Source organism: Patella vulgata, chromosome 1, assembly GCF_932274485.2.
Source record: "Patella vulgata chromosome 1, xgPatVulg1.2, whole genome shotgun sequence".
NCBI classification, from domain to species: domain Eukaryota; kingdom Metazoa; phylum Mollusca; class Gastropoda; family Patellidae; genus Patella; species Patella vulgata.
In genome coordinates, this window is record NC_065879.2 from 45,996,690 (window position 1) to 46,015,670 (window position 18,981).

Here is an 18,981-nt window from a genome sequence, read left to right on the forward strand (position 1 = left end):
GAAAAGTGGTCAACCTGGTGTTGCGTGTGACAGTGATAAAGATGTCCAAATGCAATAAAGTTAACTCAATGATGTGATGACCAAACCCAAAGTACCCACTGTATATACACAGAAAATGTTTCGTTATTATCTTTTAATATTAATGGTTTAAAAAGACATGTGAGTGAACCATTTGTTGATAATTTATCTCAATATGACATTGTGAATATAAGTGAAACGTGGTGTAAACAATCGTCAGAATACAGATCGATGTTGCTCAACCATGAGTCTTATTCAATCACACGTGACTATACTGGAAAAGGTCGTGTTTCAGGTGGATTAATTGTATTCATCAAACGCTCACTGTCCCCGTTATTCACGAGAATTCACCCTGAACAAACTAACGGTATTTACTTTATCGCAAGGACTTCACGCCTCACGTTGTTCTGTTTTGTTTATTTACCCCCCGAGACGTCTGTTTACAACTTTAAAAACAATACCAGTGAAATAAACGGTGTAATCGAATTGAGCGAATTACTGAACGATATAAAGTATGAATATCAACAGGAGTTAGACATATGCATAGCCGGCGATTTAAATTCAAGAATAGGTGGTGAACAAGACTTCATCCTTGATGACGGCATCAAGCATGTACCTGGTGAAAATTTCTACGATGTTGATGACTTTAACACACGACGATGTTCAAAAGACACTACAGTAAATGGATATGGCAGAAGCCTACTCGAACTTAGCAAAACACACGGAGCCTACACATTAAACGGTAGACCTAACGGTGATATTAATGGAGAATTTACGTACATTTGCCACGATGGAAAGAGTGTTATAGACTATGTATTAGTATCAAACAATCTGTTCAACAAAGTGGTGAAATTTGAAATACTAAATGAAGATTTTGGCTCGAATCACTACCCTACACATTGTGAGCTAACACTTTCAGTGAAATCAAACAGGCAGCTACTAACAACTACGCTTCTGAGAATGTCTCAACCTGGCCAAGAACTAAATGAACACGGAGAAGAATTTCTTAACCTATTACAAAATGATGTGTACGAACATGGATTCGTTAAGCTACAATTAATGATAGATAATGGTGAAGTAGACAACGCTGTTTCTGTCCTTGATGGCATAATGCACCAGTCAGCGAATAAAATGGTGATGAAAAATCGTGAAACAAGAAGGCATGTAAAAAACAACCAATATGGTGGAATGACGAGTGTGAGAAATTAAAAAAGATCAAACTCAACACATTGAATATTTTTCGTGCTACAAACTCTGCATGTGATTTGGAAAATTACAAGAAGACAAGAAGTACGTTTAAGAACTTATGTGATCAAAAGAAAAGGGTGGTGAAAGAGGCTGAACATAGTATAGGTAAAGATGCGAGTACGGACAATTTATGGAAACAAGTGAAATCCTTCCTCAAAAAGGAGAATAATGCCGGACGTGGATATAATTATTTTAATGAACTCTATAACAATACCTCAACACAGTTAAATGAGCAGTTTCATGAAAAAATTATTGATGTAATCAGTGACAATGAGAACAGTGATAGTGGCTATAATGACATATTGGATGCTCCAATTAGTGAACATGAAATAGTTTCTGTAATTAATGACTTAAACAATAATAAAGCTCCTGAACCTGATGGTATAGTCTGTGAAATATATAAACAATCTGTCGGTATTGTCATTCCATATATATACTATTCAAAAAAAGTAGGGGATATTTGATTTTTAAGTGTTATTAAAGTCACCTAATGAAACTGACGAAGAAACAAATGACAAAATGAAATGAAGTTCACATTCATCGATTTATTCCAAATGATCGTTAGACTAAGTAAGGCACAGACTGACCATTATAAGGGTAAAATGATACCCGGGGTCAAACAGCAAAGTTACCACAGCATCACAACCAAGTCAGTAACGGGTAAATCCTCCTCTGTTTGCCAAACAAGCATTGATCCGACGTGGCATACTCCTAATGAGACGTCTAAGGTCATTTTGGTCCAGATTGTCCCATTCCTGTTGCAACGCAGCAGCAAGTTCTTGGACATTGGCAGGACGTTGTTGACGTTGACGTAACCTCTGTCCAAGCATGTCCCAGACATGCTCGATGGGGGAGAGGTCGGGACTCAGTGCTGGCCAAGGTAATGTGGTGATGTTCTGTTGTTGGAGGTAACCTGTAACGATCCTGGCCCTGTGACATCTTGCGTTGTCATCCTGGAAGATGAAACGGCGGCCATGACGTCGTGCGAACGGCACAACATGGACTGCCAAGATGTTGTCCCGGTAGTACTGGCCTGTAACACGCCCTGCAACAACATGTAAAGCCGTTCTTCCAGCAACAGTGATGCCTCCCCACACCATAACAGAACCACCCCCAAATCGATCATGTCTGATGACGTTAACGTCTTGGAAGCGCTCGTTTCGACGACGCCACACCCTCCTACGTCTGTCCGAAAAATCAACAGTGAACCTTGACTCATCTGAAAACATCACATTGCTCCAGCGTCGATTATCCCAGTGTTGACGATCCCTACACCAACGACGTCTTGCCTGAATGTGATGATCTCTCAAACAAGGGATCACGCGAGGACGTCGGGCGCGAAGGTGACCCCTATGCAGTCGATTCCGAATCGTCTGGCCACTCACTCTCACACCAGTGTCTGTTTGAAGACGAGCGCTGATCTGATTTGCTGTGATGACACGATTTCTCAAGGCCAAGGTACGGATAAATCGATCCTGGGCTTGAGTTGTCGCCCTTGGTCGACCTGAGCGTGGTCTGTCCTGTACAGATTGTGTATCACGGTATCTGGACCATAGCCTGCTTATGACAGACTGAGAAACATTCATCGTCCGCGCCACAACCGCCTGTGTTGTGCCGATCTGTAGCATGCCAAGGGCACGTAACCTTTCATTTTGGGTAAGCCGACGCATATCAAAATTTGTTTTCTGGTCACTAAAACAATTAAACTGATGTTTCCACCCTGGAATTCAATGCCACAATGACTGTAACATTCAAAGTCAGAGTCGTGCAAATCTTGGGTTGGACCCCCATGATGATCCCAAGTATCACCTGCATTCCATGCGGTAGCTATTGGTGCGTTTGGGCGTCACATGTAACTGGAAATGTTTCTTCTGTTAGGTTCTATAGTGACTTTTTTCGTAGTCATTTGCATATTTTAGTATTATGCCCCCAAAATCAAATATCCCCTACTTTTTTTTAATAGTATACTTAGTATTTTTAATTTAATACTGCTGACTGGATATTATCCAAAGGAATGGGCTTCTTCAATCATCCATCCCATATTCAAAAGCGGTGATCCAGAAAACCCAAGTAACTACCGGGGAATATCACTATCGTCATCTTTGAGTAAAATATTTTCAAAAAATTGTGAACAATAGACTAACAAAATGGTGTGAACTCAATGATAAGCTGTTGGAATCTCAAGCCGGTTATAGAAAGGGGCGTAGTACTATTGGTCACATCTTTACATTGCAGTCCCTAATACAAAAATATTTGTCAAAGAAAAATGTTAGATTTTATTGTCTATTTATAGATTTTAGTAAAGCCTACGATAGTGTCCATCATCGGTGTGTTCCCACTTAGCCGGCAGACTGTTAATCCTTTGATTGATCTTAAAACTATAGTCTGTTTAAAGGTAGTCACTCAAGAACTGTTCACTAGTGTTCAGCGTTAATGAGCTCTTAATCCCTCTTAATATAATTTATTAACCAACTAATTAATGACATTTTGAACACAGTTCATGCCGGCGTTATGATTTCAAACATGAATTCAATTCACTATATTAATAGGCCTCGCGTTAAGAAATATCGACAACTTGATACAAGAATTGAACATTTGAAAACACAGTTATTAAATGGCTCTTTAAGTGTAAATCGGTATGGAACAAATATTTTCTATTTAGTGGGGCTGTAAAATGATTGTTGTGTTGTAAGGCATTTATTTATAAATGTGTTAAATGTGTAAATTGTAATGCATTTTTATATGTGTAAATCATTTAATGTTATTTAATAAATATTAAATTTGTTAAAATCAATATATTTTTATGTGTAAGCTATTTAATGTTATTTAATAAAAGTTAAATTTGTTAAAATCAATACAGTTGTAGTCTTAAAAAAGATATGGACTATAGTTTATAACACCATTGTTCTAGGATTAACTTCAAAATTTGACATCAAAGCCTGCCGGGTAAGTGGGAACACCCCATTTCAAGTTATAAAAAACATGTATAAACATTTGAAATCATGTGTAAAAAGTGATAAACTAAAACTAACTGACTACTTTAAATGCAGAATTGGTACGAAACAGGGCTGTACTTTAAGCCCATTAATATTTGTGTTATTTCTGAATGAACTACATGAAATGATGGCTGAATTTGGTAATCAGGGTATATTTGTGAATTCTGAAATATCGAATATAATTTCTTTAATGTACGCAGATGATATTGCCAATGTATCGGACACTGTTAATAGACTCCAAAATCAGGTTAATTGTATTCATGAATTCTGCAAAAAATATGGTATGCAAGTAAATGTAAATAAAACTAAGATAATAGTATTTCACAGAGGTGGAATTGTTAAGGCAAATGAAAAGTGGTTTTATGGCAGCAAACCTTTGGAAGTTGTTTCTTTCTACAAGTACCTGGGAATAATGTTTACCCCGAAACTTTGCTGGTCCCTTGCCACCACTACATTAACCCAACAAGCCACTAAAGCTTCTAATATGTTAAAAGCCTTCGTTTCGAAATGCTCTGTGAGTGTTCAAGAATTTTTATTTCTCTTCGACAGAATGATTTTACCTATTTTAACTTATGGCTGTGAAATTTGGGGATTTGTTGATATAAAAAATATTGAAAATGTACATTTAAACTTTTGTAAATTTATACTTCATGTAAATTCAAGAACTTCACATGCTGCTGTGTATGGTGAACTTGGTCGAGAACCTATTTATATTACTTATATGACAAAGCTTATAAAATACTGGTTAAAACTGTTAGAAATGCCAACTGACCGTTACCCCAAAGCCTGTTACAACATGTTATTATCTTTAGACAATGCAGGAAGAATAACGTGGGCAAGTAAAGTTCGAAATATATTGTATACACATGGGTTTGGATTAGTTTGGGAGCAGCAATGCATTGGGGACAAAAGTGTATTTTTAAGGCAATTTAAGCAACGTTTAAAAGATGTAAATTCTCAAAACTGGTGTAGTAAAATAGCAGCTAGTTCTAAACTGTCTAACTACTCGGCTTTTAAATGTTCCCTTTCATATGAAGCGTATTTATCTGATGTACATATTAATGCACATAAAATATCACTGACAAAATTTAGATGCTCAAATCATCATCTTGCAATTGAAATAGGTCGTTGGACTGGTAGAGTTAACAGAATTTGTACTGTAAAAATGTTGTCAATAAATCTCACATTGAAGATGAAATCAATTTTATTGTGAAATGTACCTTACATAGTGATATTAGAAATGCACTATTAACCTTAAAAGTCAATTATTTAAGTGCAACTGATGCCTTTAAACTTATTATGTGTAATTATAATCAAGTTCAGCTAGCAAATTATGTGTATAGTTGCATGAGGTTAAGATGTAAATATATCAACAGTTTATAATTATTTATAATTATGTATATATTTTCATGTTTTTTTGTATATCATTGTATCGCTTGTACTTTGGGCAGAGGGCCTTGGATATTGAATAAACAATTATTATTAATGATTCCAGCGACGCTTGGAGATTATGAATATTTTAATATTTTCTCCAACTCCGACAGGGTTGGACTGGTTAGCTCCGCGCCCTCGGACCAACTGATTTCCTTGGGCTCCTTCGCGGTGACAAGGCGATAAAACATAACTAGATGGATTCACCTTTACCGCACCCCGACTCATTGATCATTTTTCTCCTCAGATTTGGGCTATTATATTTCTTAGTAGATTCGAAGATGAATTTTGGTTACATTGAAAAAGATCTGCCAATTGCTTTCCAGTCGGTGCCGATTATAGGCCATTATATTCTTCAGTGCCATTGCCAGTGGATTCGAAGATGAATTTTAGTTACTTTGAAAGAAATAATTATGTCAATTGTTTTCCAATAAGGGCCTATGCTTACACCGCGGAGAAAAGGTTTACACCCCGGAGAAAACTTTATACCGCGGAGAAACTTTATACCGCGGAGAAAAGGTTTACCCCGCGGAGAAAACTTTATGACGCGGAGAATAGGTTTACACCGCGGAGAAAGGGTTCACTCTGCGGAGAAAAGGTTTTTCATGATTTTTCGATTTATCACAGTTTTCACTGCGATTTATCATATGAGGTAAACTACTAGAAAAAGGTATAAATCAACATATGGCACAATAATAAACAAGAAAGCTTTATTGTTGTCAATCTGAAACAAAATTTAGGTATTTACTGAATCTTTTAAAAAGGTAATTTTTTTTGTAGGGTGGATATAGTAAGTAAATATACAAACCCTGAAATATGAAAATTGTCGAATTGATAGTTTAGAGCACAAACCAAACTACTGTGCGCAACTTAGTATTATCAGAGGAGACACTGGCAGACACTGAGAAATTGTCAAAGAAAGCTCACGAAAATCCACCACAAAAATAGCTAACAAATATAATCGAAATATAACGGTAAATTAGATGACAATTGGAATTGCGCGATTCATACACAAATCTGCCATGGAATAACAACAATTACAATTTTATCATTATTTTATCTTCAGTCATATCCCATAGATCATTATTATCTGGCGGTTAAATGTTTTGTAATACATATTAACACGCCCTATTATTCGACTGGGCTTGATATGTTGAATTTATGTAAATTAGGCCATTTCCTCAGCCCGAATATCAGAGAACTTTGGATGTGCTGTAAGGGATGATCCCACGAACACAACGATACCAATAAACCTTCTGCTGCAATTTTTTCTAGGTTGCCCTAAAATTAGCGTAGATTGACTGGATTAGACGGACATATACCGTGCAGTGTGCTATTAGAGTAATTTTGTCAGGACAACTGTGCTTCGGCCTATCCCTTTTTGGACTTCCAGCTGGCAAGGGTTGTTTTACATGCACACGCACGTGTACACTTGATTTTAAGTTTTTGTTATATCCAAATAACTTGAAACATTTTCTTGTCAGGCCCCGTTCTGCACAACAGACATGGGGTAATTAGATGAACCAAGTTAGCTACCCAGCGTCTTACCCCTACAGCCATCGCGGCTCCCAAGCCTAAACATGAAAGTAAAACTTTACTACTCACGCGTTACTTATAACTAGTGCCGGTCTCCAAAGTTCTGATTGTGATGCAAATATAAACTTAACTCTGCCATATTCATCCTCATTCCACCTCAATCGACCGTCTTCCCATATCTGAACATTAAATTAAAAAGATATATTTGTCTCTAAACAAATTTAAAGCATACATTCTGTTAGGACTCTTGAATGGTGGACAAAATTGGGACTTAGTACTAATAGGGTTTACTATACGTTAAAAAAGTCCTAATTGGGAGATATTATGTCCTAATTAGGAGATAGTAACTCCTAATCGGGAGATAATAACTCCTAATCCTGAGCGTAGCTCCCAATTAGGACATATTAACCCTGAATTAGGGCCAAGCATCTCCCAATTAGGACCAAATACATTTAAAAAAGCTTATCCGAAATGAAAACTCAACCCATTTGCGATATCTGATCTCTGCTTTATTAACGAGCTTGCAAAATGTTCAAACCTGTAGCCTCTATCGCGTCCAAGAGGTTTCGGGAAATAGGAGTAACTCCTAAATAGAAGGTCGCGGAACGAGGAATATCGATAAAGTTTGTCCTTTCATGAGTCCAATGCTTCACACTCAATTACAGGGAATAGGTCCGAGTACAAAATTTATCTCTAATACAGTTTTCACAACCTATATATATATATATACACTCTGCCCCCCCCCCCATTGTCTCGCCGGAACTAAACAGCCCCCCCCCCCATTTGCATATCGCCCCTACAAACAGCTTCCCCAAACCCTTTGGAACATGGATAGGTCCCACACCAGACGCCCTCTTCTTCACACGCCCACGCATCTACCAATGGATTGGTCTCAGTTATGAAACAGATTCCAACCACCACCAGGCTTCTACCAACCGCCACCAGGCTTCTACCAATCACAGCCAGTCTTCCATGAACTACCGCCAGTCTTCCACCAACCACCGCCAGGCTTCCATCAACCACCGTCAGGATTCCAGCGCCAACCAAACCAAGGCCTACCAAAGCAGCGCCAACCAAACCAAGGCCTACCAAAGCAGCGCCAACCAAACCAACGCCTACCAAAGCAGCGCTAACCAAACCGACGCCTTCCAAATTAACGGCAACCACCCTCAGAGAATTCAAGTTTCGTTTCATCAAAACTTTCTTCACGGTCCTCCAATGCCTCCACCATTTTACCATTATGGAGAGCCAGGAGAACGGAGCACCCACCAGAAGTTTAGCCTGGAAGATCCTGGATCTGAACAAGTTTGTAAAGCCGGCCATGAAAACACCTACCATAGCCACTACCATTGAACCTGAAATGGGCCAAGGACGTCGCCTCATCCCTGTCAACACACTACCGAACCATGCTAGCGGATACACTGGAGTACTTGAAGTCACGTCACTTTACCAAAGACGCCGTACAGGAGTACTCTAGCCACGCCCTAGCATGGGCCAAGAAGTTCCACGGCAAGCGACTTCAGGATAGTGTGAAGACAGAGTTCCACCGCCTCCTGTCCACTCTCCCTAAAGCTGTTACTTCTCCTCTCTCACCCGTGCAGAACATATGCAACCTTCCCCAGGAAACACCTAAACGAAACACCTAACAAGAGAACATCATCACCCGGGAAAGGCACATACATTAACACTCCCTCGAGACGTGCAGCTAGGCCAACCAGTCTGTCCCAGGTTTTGCCTAGTTCACCATCGTCCTCAGGTTCCATTTCTCCACTGAACGCTCTCATCGACTGTCTGTCTCCTAGATCGCCCCCATTCATATCCTTGACACCACTGCCAAGCCTTCTATCAGCTGCAGACGATCACTCAGACTTTCCACGAAGAGACCCCACAGCTACAAAGGTAAAGATGGAGAATTTAAACTAGAATCAGGGAAAAGGAATGAGAAGCTGTCTTTCGGACAGACAGTTGTCAATTTGAGCGACAGACCTCTCAGCCCCCTAGAACTTAGCATACTTGACAAAGGCCTCAAGTTTATCCCTACCCCCACGATAACATCGATAGACCTCATTTTTTAGGCAACCGATCGATTTCAAAGAACCCTTTCATTGACATGTTTTTTTTAGGAACAAACCCGGCAGAGGTAAACAATTATTTACAGAAACATCTACATGTAAACCATCGAACAATTCATTATCACCAGCCCTTCTAAACAATTTCGACAATCAACCACAATCACAAATACCAAATCTCAACCGGGCCGCAAAAACAGCATTAAATACCCCCAAAAAAGACAAAAACATTAAATAAGAAAAGTGACAACGGCCCGTGTTGTGTCATTATGAATCGCACAGACTATATCTCAGATCAAGTAATCCTAAACATTACACTAAATAAGACCAACCAATCTTTAAGGACACCGCAATCTTAATAAAGCATATCTTACATGAACTGCAAGACAAGGAATACATAACAGCAAAACAATATGATTATCTATCCGCTAAATCTGACTGCCGACAACGGCATCTCTATACACTACCAAAAATACATAAAAATCCAGAAACAGAATGGTTTATACCTAATAAATTACCCAAGGGACGCCCAATAATATCAGACTGTGGCAACGAATCATACACCGTATCACAATATATAGACCATTTCTTATTACCCCTAGCATGCCAACACGCTTCCTATCTTAAAGACACCAACGATTTTATTCACAAAATCAAACAGTTAAGAGTCCCTGAGCACACCATCTTAATATCCATCGACGTACAGAGCATGTACACGAACATCGATAACAAGCCAGCAGTGAGGCTGATGACCCCCGCCGAAAACCCCAAATAAATAGATGACACATATTAATTAATCGCGCATCTATTTTTTTCAAAAGAATCGAGCAATCAAACTGATTATCAACTATACACTTATTTTCATCACTCTCCATCAGTTAGAATCAAAGTTATCTTGTCCCAAAGTATCGACCAAGGAAATTGCTTATCTCTGCTTAGCTTTAGCTCGATATGTTAATCATTGAACTCAGTCAAGACGAACATCTACATCAAGTTTAAACATTCTACCTGAATTAGAAGCAGAGTTGTTATGTTCGAAAGTCTTGACCAATCAAAATGCTTATTGCTGCTTAGCCTAAGCAGACAATTCTCATCATCGAACTTAGTCAAGGTATTGATGTAATGAAACTATACACCAAGTTTCATCACTCTCACTTAATTAGAACTAAAGTTATCGTGTCCCAAAGCATCAACCAATCAAATTGCTTATCTCTACTTACCATAAGCAGAAAATGTTCATCTTCGCACTCTATCAAGGCATTGACCTAATAAAAACCTACACCAAGTTTGAACATTCTACCTCAATTAGAAGGAGAGTTATTGTGTCCCAAAAAGTGTGACGAACAGACAGACGGACGGACAGACGGACGAACCCATTTTAATAGTCCCCTCCTTTCTTCGAAAGGCGGGGGACAATAACACAGTTAGGAAAGCATTTATTAGAAACCTACAAACATCCAGACCGGGCGAAGAAATCCTCAAATTACTCGACATTTGTCTGGGGAGGAATGACTTCACATTCAACGATCAAGTATACCTCCAGTCTTCTGGAACTGCGATGGGAAAACGATTTGCCCCGAGTTACGCAAATCTCTTCATGGCGGAGTAGGAAAGGGAAGTTTTGCTACTCTGCCCACTAAAACCAGATTTCTATGGACGTTTCTTAGATGACGATTCCATAGTCTGGACGTACACACTAGACGAATTTTGGGCGTTTTTCAACATTCTGAACAATCATCATCCATCTGTCAAATTAACCGCAAATGTAAGTCATAACAGCATAGATTTTCTTGACACCATCGTTTTTAAAAGTAGTAACATCAATAACACTGGCCAGTTGGAAACTAAAGTGTTTTTCAAAGAAACCGATACACACCAATTACTGTTCAAAAGCTCCTTTCACTCAAAACATACGTTCTCTGGCATTATAAAATCTCAAATTCTTATGACCCCAAAGCTTCATATTAAATTTGAAAATAACATATTAAAGGGACAATAACACTCTTGCTGGCTTGAAAGCTCCAGAAAATAAATAATGTCTCTATCTAAGTACTAGATGTTTAAGTGTCCTACCTGTTGTGTTAATTATCCATTACATCCTATTTTACTTGTCCAGAGGGTTCGAAAATATTTTTAAATCAAAGTTTCATTTGAAAAGGTCTACGTTAGACGTTTCAAACCATTATGTTGAATTTTTCAAAATTTTTAAATAAGGTGTGTTAAGATGAAATTTGTATCATCAATTAATTGAAATATTCTAAAATAGTACAATTTGTTGACCTGAATAAAGATTGGGGCATATTATTCAGTTACAACAAGAGTGGTATTGAGCCTTTAAGCCTCTCTTGCGCTCAAACAGTTTTCGGCAAAGGGTGGGCGTTGTAACTCTAACACGAAATGTTGTGGAATGCTGCATATCGACATGATTCGTCATCGCAAGACCCCAATAAGTAACGTCAAATTTGAATAAAATAAGTCTTAAAACTCTATCGCATTCACAAGCTTTGGGCTGAGAACGCTAAATATCGATAGGGCTCTCGTCGCCCCAATGCTTCACACAAAATTATAAAAAAAGCCTTAAAACCGACAACCTCTTTCGCGTTAACAAGCTTTTCGGTGGGAATATTACTACAGAATGGAAAGTCGAGGAACGATGGATATGGATAGGGTTCGCCCAATTTTTTTGTAAAAAATAATCGCGTTCACAAGCATATTGTTGACGGAAGGAAGGACGGGCAAACAGGCAGACGGCCAGAGTCACGGGTTTATCCTGGTTCCACTGCAAGCCAATAAGAGAATATCTGAATTTATCATTAAAATAATAACCACACATATACAGATGTTATAAACATGCCCTCCTTGTACATTATATAAATACTTTCAATTTTGTTATGTGTATTGTGTGTTTTAGCCGATGGTTCTTGGACCTAAGAGAATAAAGAACTTGAATTTGACATTAGGAGATACTAAGATCAAATTAAGTCCTAATTAATATTAGGAGAAACTAAGTCTTAATTACGTGATGCTAATTAAGGGATACCGAGTCCTTATTAAGATATGCTTACACCTTATTAGGATATGCTTACACCTTATTCGGATTTAATGAAATGTTTAACACATGCATTTGACCCCAATAGCAAGTCCTAATTAGGGGATAGTAAGTCCTAATTAGGACTAGTCTTAATTTTAAAGGAGCTGCTATCTCCCTATATTAGTCTTAGTGTCTCGTAATTTGTAGTTAGTATCTCGTAATTAGATCTCACTGATAGTTTTTATCTTATCTATAATTGGCCCTAACTCAGATTCAATGAGAATATTTAGCACGTGCATTTGACCCCAATAATAAGTCCTTTTTAGGAGATAGTAAGTCTTAATCGGGACTAGTCTTAATTTTAAAGGAGCTACTATCTCCCTATATTAGTCGTAGTATCTCGGAATTAGTAGTTAGTATCTCGTAAATAGTGGTTAGTATCTCGTAATTGGTAGTTAGTATCTCGTAATTAGAACTCACTCATAGTTTTTATCTTATATATTTGGCCCATTCGCTTCCGCAAATTTTGCATTTTATTTGTAACGAAGATAAATTTAAATCCAAATCCCTCAAAAACTTATTTATATACTCACCATGGTCAACCAACCACTTACTTCAAATGACTGATCTTTGATACTCTATAACAAAGTTAAAAACACAACATTATTTTGTAACATGGTATACGTGGAATAAGTATACAGGTCACAATTCAATGGAATACATTTACTGCTTATTGATGTGGACGTTTCGACAAGGATTCTCTATTCATTATCAAGCAATGATAAATATAACGAGACAATATACACGTAAAAAACAATAATTGGTTAAAGATGCATAATGTAAGAGCTAAAGCTATTATTTATTCACACGACCATCATATAATTAACTCTTTAGGCTATCCGATGGCTGAGATTTAAACGGATTAAAACACAGTCATCATTTAATGATCTAATTTAAAAATGGCGAATCGAGGCTAAGTCTGGAATAACAGTGATAACTACGCCCAGAATAAAGTAATTTGAATGACATTTTAAAGGTATTCATTTTGCATTATCCATTTTTGAACTTTTATTTCAAAAACGACCAAATCTTTAATGCTGACCAACCAGAGACACCCTTCTAATTACCTTGAAGGAAACCTAACATAGAATAATTACACAGACCCACCTTTCAAGTATATAATTTTAAAAGCGAAGAACCGTATAATCATCATTCTGATTGGCTAATACAAATTTAAAAAAAAACAACCTAGAAAAGTCCTCTTGCAATACTATCCCCATCTAACTTTATTGATTACTTACCAATTCATTTACAGTCAACAAATTAAACATTATTTGTACTGTCAGCATCTGTTCTGGGCGAACATTCGCATTGTATCTGCTGGCATTGAACAGTTGAGTACGTAAATTTGTTTCATTAGCTATAGTAAATGCATGTAATGCTGAAAAGTGAAATGCAAGTCATTTTATCATAAAATTTTGAATTAGATATCAAAATCATGAGAATGTACAATAAAAAAATTTTTTTTTGAGAATCGTTACGAAAATAATAGAATGTTTCTAAAAATTTTGGCGATTTAATCTTTACATTAGTTTCTAGTGACTTCACACCGAAATTTAATAAAAATTGTGAAACCCTTTCTTTACAAGCCAGTCCATTCCCTGGAAGGTCTTTTTAAATTTAGATGAGCTTTATGATATAATAACAACATCTTTACATTAAATAGACTATGTGGACGATTTAGCTTGCTGTGCCTTTGGTCCAATGTTTTCAGATACAGAGTGGCTATTGTTACGACGAGTCTGAGCCAAGTTTAGAACGAATTCCAAAATGGCTGCCAATCGTCCCAACACCAGCTTTGAAAAAGGAGCAGTATTTTCAACGTTTTCAGAACTGAAGACAGCAATTAAGAGATGGGAAGGGTTAGGTTTAAGAATTTGGGGGGAGAGGTTTGTAAATGAATAATTGTAAATGAATAATTGTATCAAATTGTATTTTCTGAAAAACATGATCGGGTAATGGCCGTCCCGTAAATTGCTTACACCAGTAAATTCTTGGCTCGCTATGAGGGAAATTTTGTATGGACAGCGGCTTTACAGCCTACTCTTATATCGAATTCCAACTGTAAAGGGCTCTTTACGTTCACACAAAATGTATATACGTGACCTCGATTTTTCGTCCCATACGAACAACTAGACGCTTTCGTTGTCAACCCCTCTGTCATGCACCACTGACACGGGGAAATTACACTGAGACAGAACACAATTCTATGGAGTGACATTTTTTAAAAAGGTATATCTAGTCATTATCAAGGACAATATACATGTACCTTTGTTCGGCAAAATCGTAGAGTTTTCTGTAATACTTAGTTCGTTTTAAGAGAAGAATAATCTACGACAAGGTATTATCAGTTATAATCATTTGCTAACATTCAATATTTGACCATATAGCGCAATTCGGACATCCTATCTAAAAAGTGACCGACTTCTATATTGTTACGATTTCATAACCTAATTGATCTGACAACGTGGTTAGAGCGATAAAGTGTGGATTGGTTGATCAATGCCGCCCCCCCCCCCCGATTTTCAGATCGCAAGTTATTCCGGGCATAGAACATGCCCCAAAGATCAAAGAGATTTACCGTTAAAGGTTTATAAGTACATGTAAACATAGGCGGTTTATAAGCAAGATAAAGTCCTTGACTTCGGTTATGCTGGGAAGAAAGACTTTAGAAAAAAGAACGTCGGTTTTGCTATTTCTTTGGGTTATTTTCTTCAGCCTTTCTTTCTCCAGCATAACCTCAGTCTTGTGTTTTATCCTTCACATAAATACTCTATACGAGGTAATTGGTTGGGGTTAGTGTTAGCTTTCATCAATGCACTATTTATGACACAATCTTCGCAAACGCAAACACTGTGGTTTGTTTTACCATAAGTATACTACTAATACTACTTAACGCTATCAAGGTATGGACCATGCATGATTTAAATAAAATAAAGCTTATTTAGTCTGGTACTTACACACAGTTTGGTACAAAAACAGGACGCAGAAAGTTATAACCATCTTCAGCTTTTCAGAAAGAATAATTCAACGTATCACAAAATTATATAGGTTTGGTCCACAGGGATACTATGTTCCATAAATCATCATATTAGTACTACGAAAAACTGCTAGCTTAAAGGCTTCCAGGTTACAATGCGATATATATATAGGTCTGAACTGGAATGTTTATTTGGTTGTCATGAATACGCATGAAAGAATCATCGATATCAATTATTATTTGCATAATTCTGATTTAGTGTATTTACCCAGGACAAAAATGTTACATCAATTAATAACTGATACCTGGAATAGATAACACTAATTTTTAATAACTCTTTGTTCCCACTAGAGGTTCTGTTTTCAGCGACTCCTATGAATACACACGCAATTATTAGGTAACATGTATTACTCATTAAGGGGGTAATCACATGTTTTACAATCGACCAAATAAATAGTTTCGTGTTTTTAATTTCGAATATTATGGAAAATATTGAGTTAGAGGTTTAGCTCCTTTAAAGTCGAAATTTTACCCCCAATAAACTATAAGTATCGACGTGTATTCCTACTTATTCTAGAACACGTGATGTCACATTTCATTTTGTTGGTAACATTATGGTCTGCGGTTACTATTCTGTCAAAAATTTCAGATCACTGCCAGATGATTGCAACAATATTTGATATTTGAAAGCTCCCACTTATTTCTCCATTATGGATATACAACCAGCACATATTTCCAATTATAAATAAACCCCTATTCATAAAATTGTGAAATTCTCTTTAAATGTTTGTCCACTAATGGAAGCTAGGTATAAATTAATAGTGTTATAACGTAGCGGCTTATTTAGAGCTCTGAGTTCAATACTAATAATATTAGAAACCGATCGATTTTTAACTGATTGATTTTATAATTTAAAGGGGAGTAGGCTATGTGTTGTTTATCAAAACCAGCAATGTTTTTCGTTGACTATAATTAATCAATTTCATACCGGGAGCGAAAGTATTGATGACAAAAATTACTAATTCAAAGCATGAGGCCAGATACGCCCTAAAGCCGTATGTTTATTATATTGTATTAAGAGTCTTCTTGCTCTATAGTAATATCTAGAATACAAATAAAGCATGCGCTCGGTATCTACTACGATTACCATTTAAAGTTCAAGAAGGCCACACCACAAACAAAAAGTCTACGAACAGTTTTACGAAATTCAGCGAGAAAGCGTAGTCTCTTTACCGTATCTGGTCAAAAAACTCAAGATCATTTCACACATTCATGTATATAATAGATAATAATTATTTAACTGATTTTAAATTTTCAAAGGATACCAAGTGAAATCTGGCATTTCTCATTCAAAGTAACACGATGAGTTTGATTGTTTTAAAATATTTGAAAATATTAAAAGAAATAGGACACTACAGAAGTAAATTAGAACGATCCGCTATGCGATTCCTGAATGCAATGATGACAACACTATCGAACTTGACTTAGTAAAGACTAAAGAAATGAATAACTTACAGAAATGTTAATGGTTGGTTATGATAAATTCACGACTTTAATCGTAGTGCTGCCTTGTTTAATAATTTCAGTACAGATCAGAATCTCATCCTGGTAACTTATAATCTCAACTATTGTTAACGCTTAGATTGTACTACTTCAAAGGTAATGCAGGCGGGTTCTATGGTTTTACAAAGTAAAAATAATTAATTAACATTAAAATCTCTTACTTCCATTAGATGATATTAGTAATAACTATATCCTGGCAAAACATTTTGAGAATGCAAAAGCCATAAATTTTATTATTGCGGGAGAAAATGTAACCACATCCTTTTAAAAAATCAAGTTATACTTATCTCGTATAATACTGTAAGCATTAATAATGTTGCCTATTTAATGAATTACAATTAAAAATCAGGTTTTCTTTCTTTCTGGAAAATGTCGAAATCTTTAAGGTCGATTTTGTCAACCCTCAATAACATTTTACAGGAACATTATATTATAAGTATTTGGCTTGTTACTGCATCCTACCCACTTGTATTTCAAAATGATAAATTGTAAATATTAATCTTCCGTTGAATAAAATACTGTTTAAACCATATAACAAAACGGTTTGTAATACCTTGCAAATATACAGAATCAACAGTAGGAATATTATAAATAAAAATTGAATAAAAGACCTGGTATGTATCGATTCAGAGTCCATTAGATTTATTAGATTAATCATCGATATATTATTGAAACCGTTTACATTACACATTGATATTAAGTATATAGAAATAATCAATTTAAATTAATTAGTTTAACCTTTGTGTGAAACATGCGAGGGCATGTTAGGCTCGTGGAGATAAAAGAAATTTTCAACATACAAGTGCATAATGTTATTTATATCAATACTGTAATTTCGGCAAAGAAAAGAATTCAATTAAGAGAGAATTATAAATAAATATTAATCATCTGCAACTCATTGGTTTATATTTATTGATAGATCATTAGTTTATATTGATTCTACTTAACAGTCTGTATTATATCTATGACAGCGGCAGTTTTAGCGAATGGTACCTTTGGAATCTTGGCCAAATATTAATTTTCTTGTTGATAACTATTTGGCCAAGCACATAACCTTTATCATTATACGCATGGAATAAAACGGTTTATTGTACCGTATACATATAACGTGATTCTTGTTGTAATGTAAAGGAACCACACATGAGTCAATTCGTGCGCTTAAAACAAAAAAATAGAGGCTTTTTTGGAGCACTATCGTCACTGCGACATTGTTTTTAAATTTATAGACAAGGAATAGAGAAATAAGATGGTTTAAACAACATTTTTATCTTTACAAATTATTCTCTATGGTCAGTATATTAGCTATGGTATGAGTTTATTTAAAACGCAAATTAATTGTTTATGTAATTGTGTGAGAATAATAGGAAAGAAAGTCTGAGTTCAAGGATAGATTGTGTCGAAAAACATGTGACGGAAAATTACGATTGCATCATTTGGCCAATCTGTATACTTATTTACATGATATTTGACCAATTAGATAATTGAACGTCCAAAACCCACAGCTACAAAATTATCATACTTGTGAGAATTCGTTAGACAACAGACAGATTCTGGAAGGGAAAAGATGTAACCATTTCTATTCAGCAGACTCGCCCAAATCGAGTCTGGCTGGCTAGGGTTGAGAATAACTTTAGTATTGTATTCTATACTATGTTTATGTGTATCCAGCTTGATATATAAAATGTAAAAACGAACAGTTGCATTGTTATAACTACTGAGAAGACAAACGTCTTAAGAAAACAGTAAGAAGTAAATACACAACGTGAAGCAGAATTAAAGACAGCTAGAGACAAATTCTAGATGATCACAAGGCTACAAAGAAATGTAGTAAGAAAAGATGCATGGGTAGTACGTAGGATGTGGCGACCGATTATGATCTCCCGCTCTCTACGCCGGACAGAAGGCCCATGGTGCTACATTTTATTGGCGTTATGGTTTACTCCAACATTGCTTTACTTGAATAAAATGGCGGAACTCTACATAGCAAGGTTTAACTGTACTGTATTCTTCAACAGAAAAGAAATGACACTTCATCAATCAAATAAAAAA

General features: G+C 36.4%; 1 protein-coding gene across 1 annotated transcript in view; it reads right to left on the reverse strand.

The window, feature by feature from the left end:
• LOC126807792 (neuronal acetylcholine receptor subunit alpha-3) overlaps positions 1–16,103 on the reverse strand; it is a 29,554-nt gene extending 13,451 nt beyond the window's left edge. Inside the window, exons 1-4 of the mRNA XM_050532622.2 lie at positions 15,350–16,103; positions 13,631–13,770; positions 12,923–12,967; positions 7,299–7,408 (exon numbers count right to left, since the gene is read on the reverse strand). Coding sequence (XP_050388579.1) covers positions 7,299–7,408; positions 12,923–12,967; positions 13,631–13,770; positions 15,350–15,392 — 338 coding nt within the window. The 5' untranslated portion in view covers positions 15,393–16,103. The remainder of the gene's footprint in view (positions 1–7,298; positions 7,409–12,922; positions 12,968–13,630; positions 13,771–15,349) is intronic.
• Positions 16,104–18,981: the final 2,878 nt, after the last annotated feature.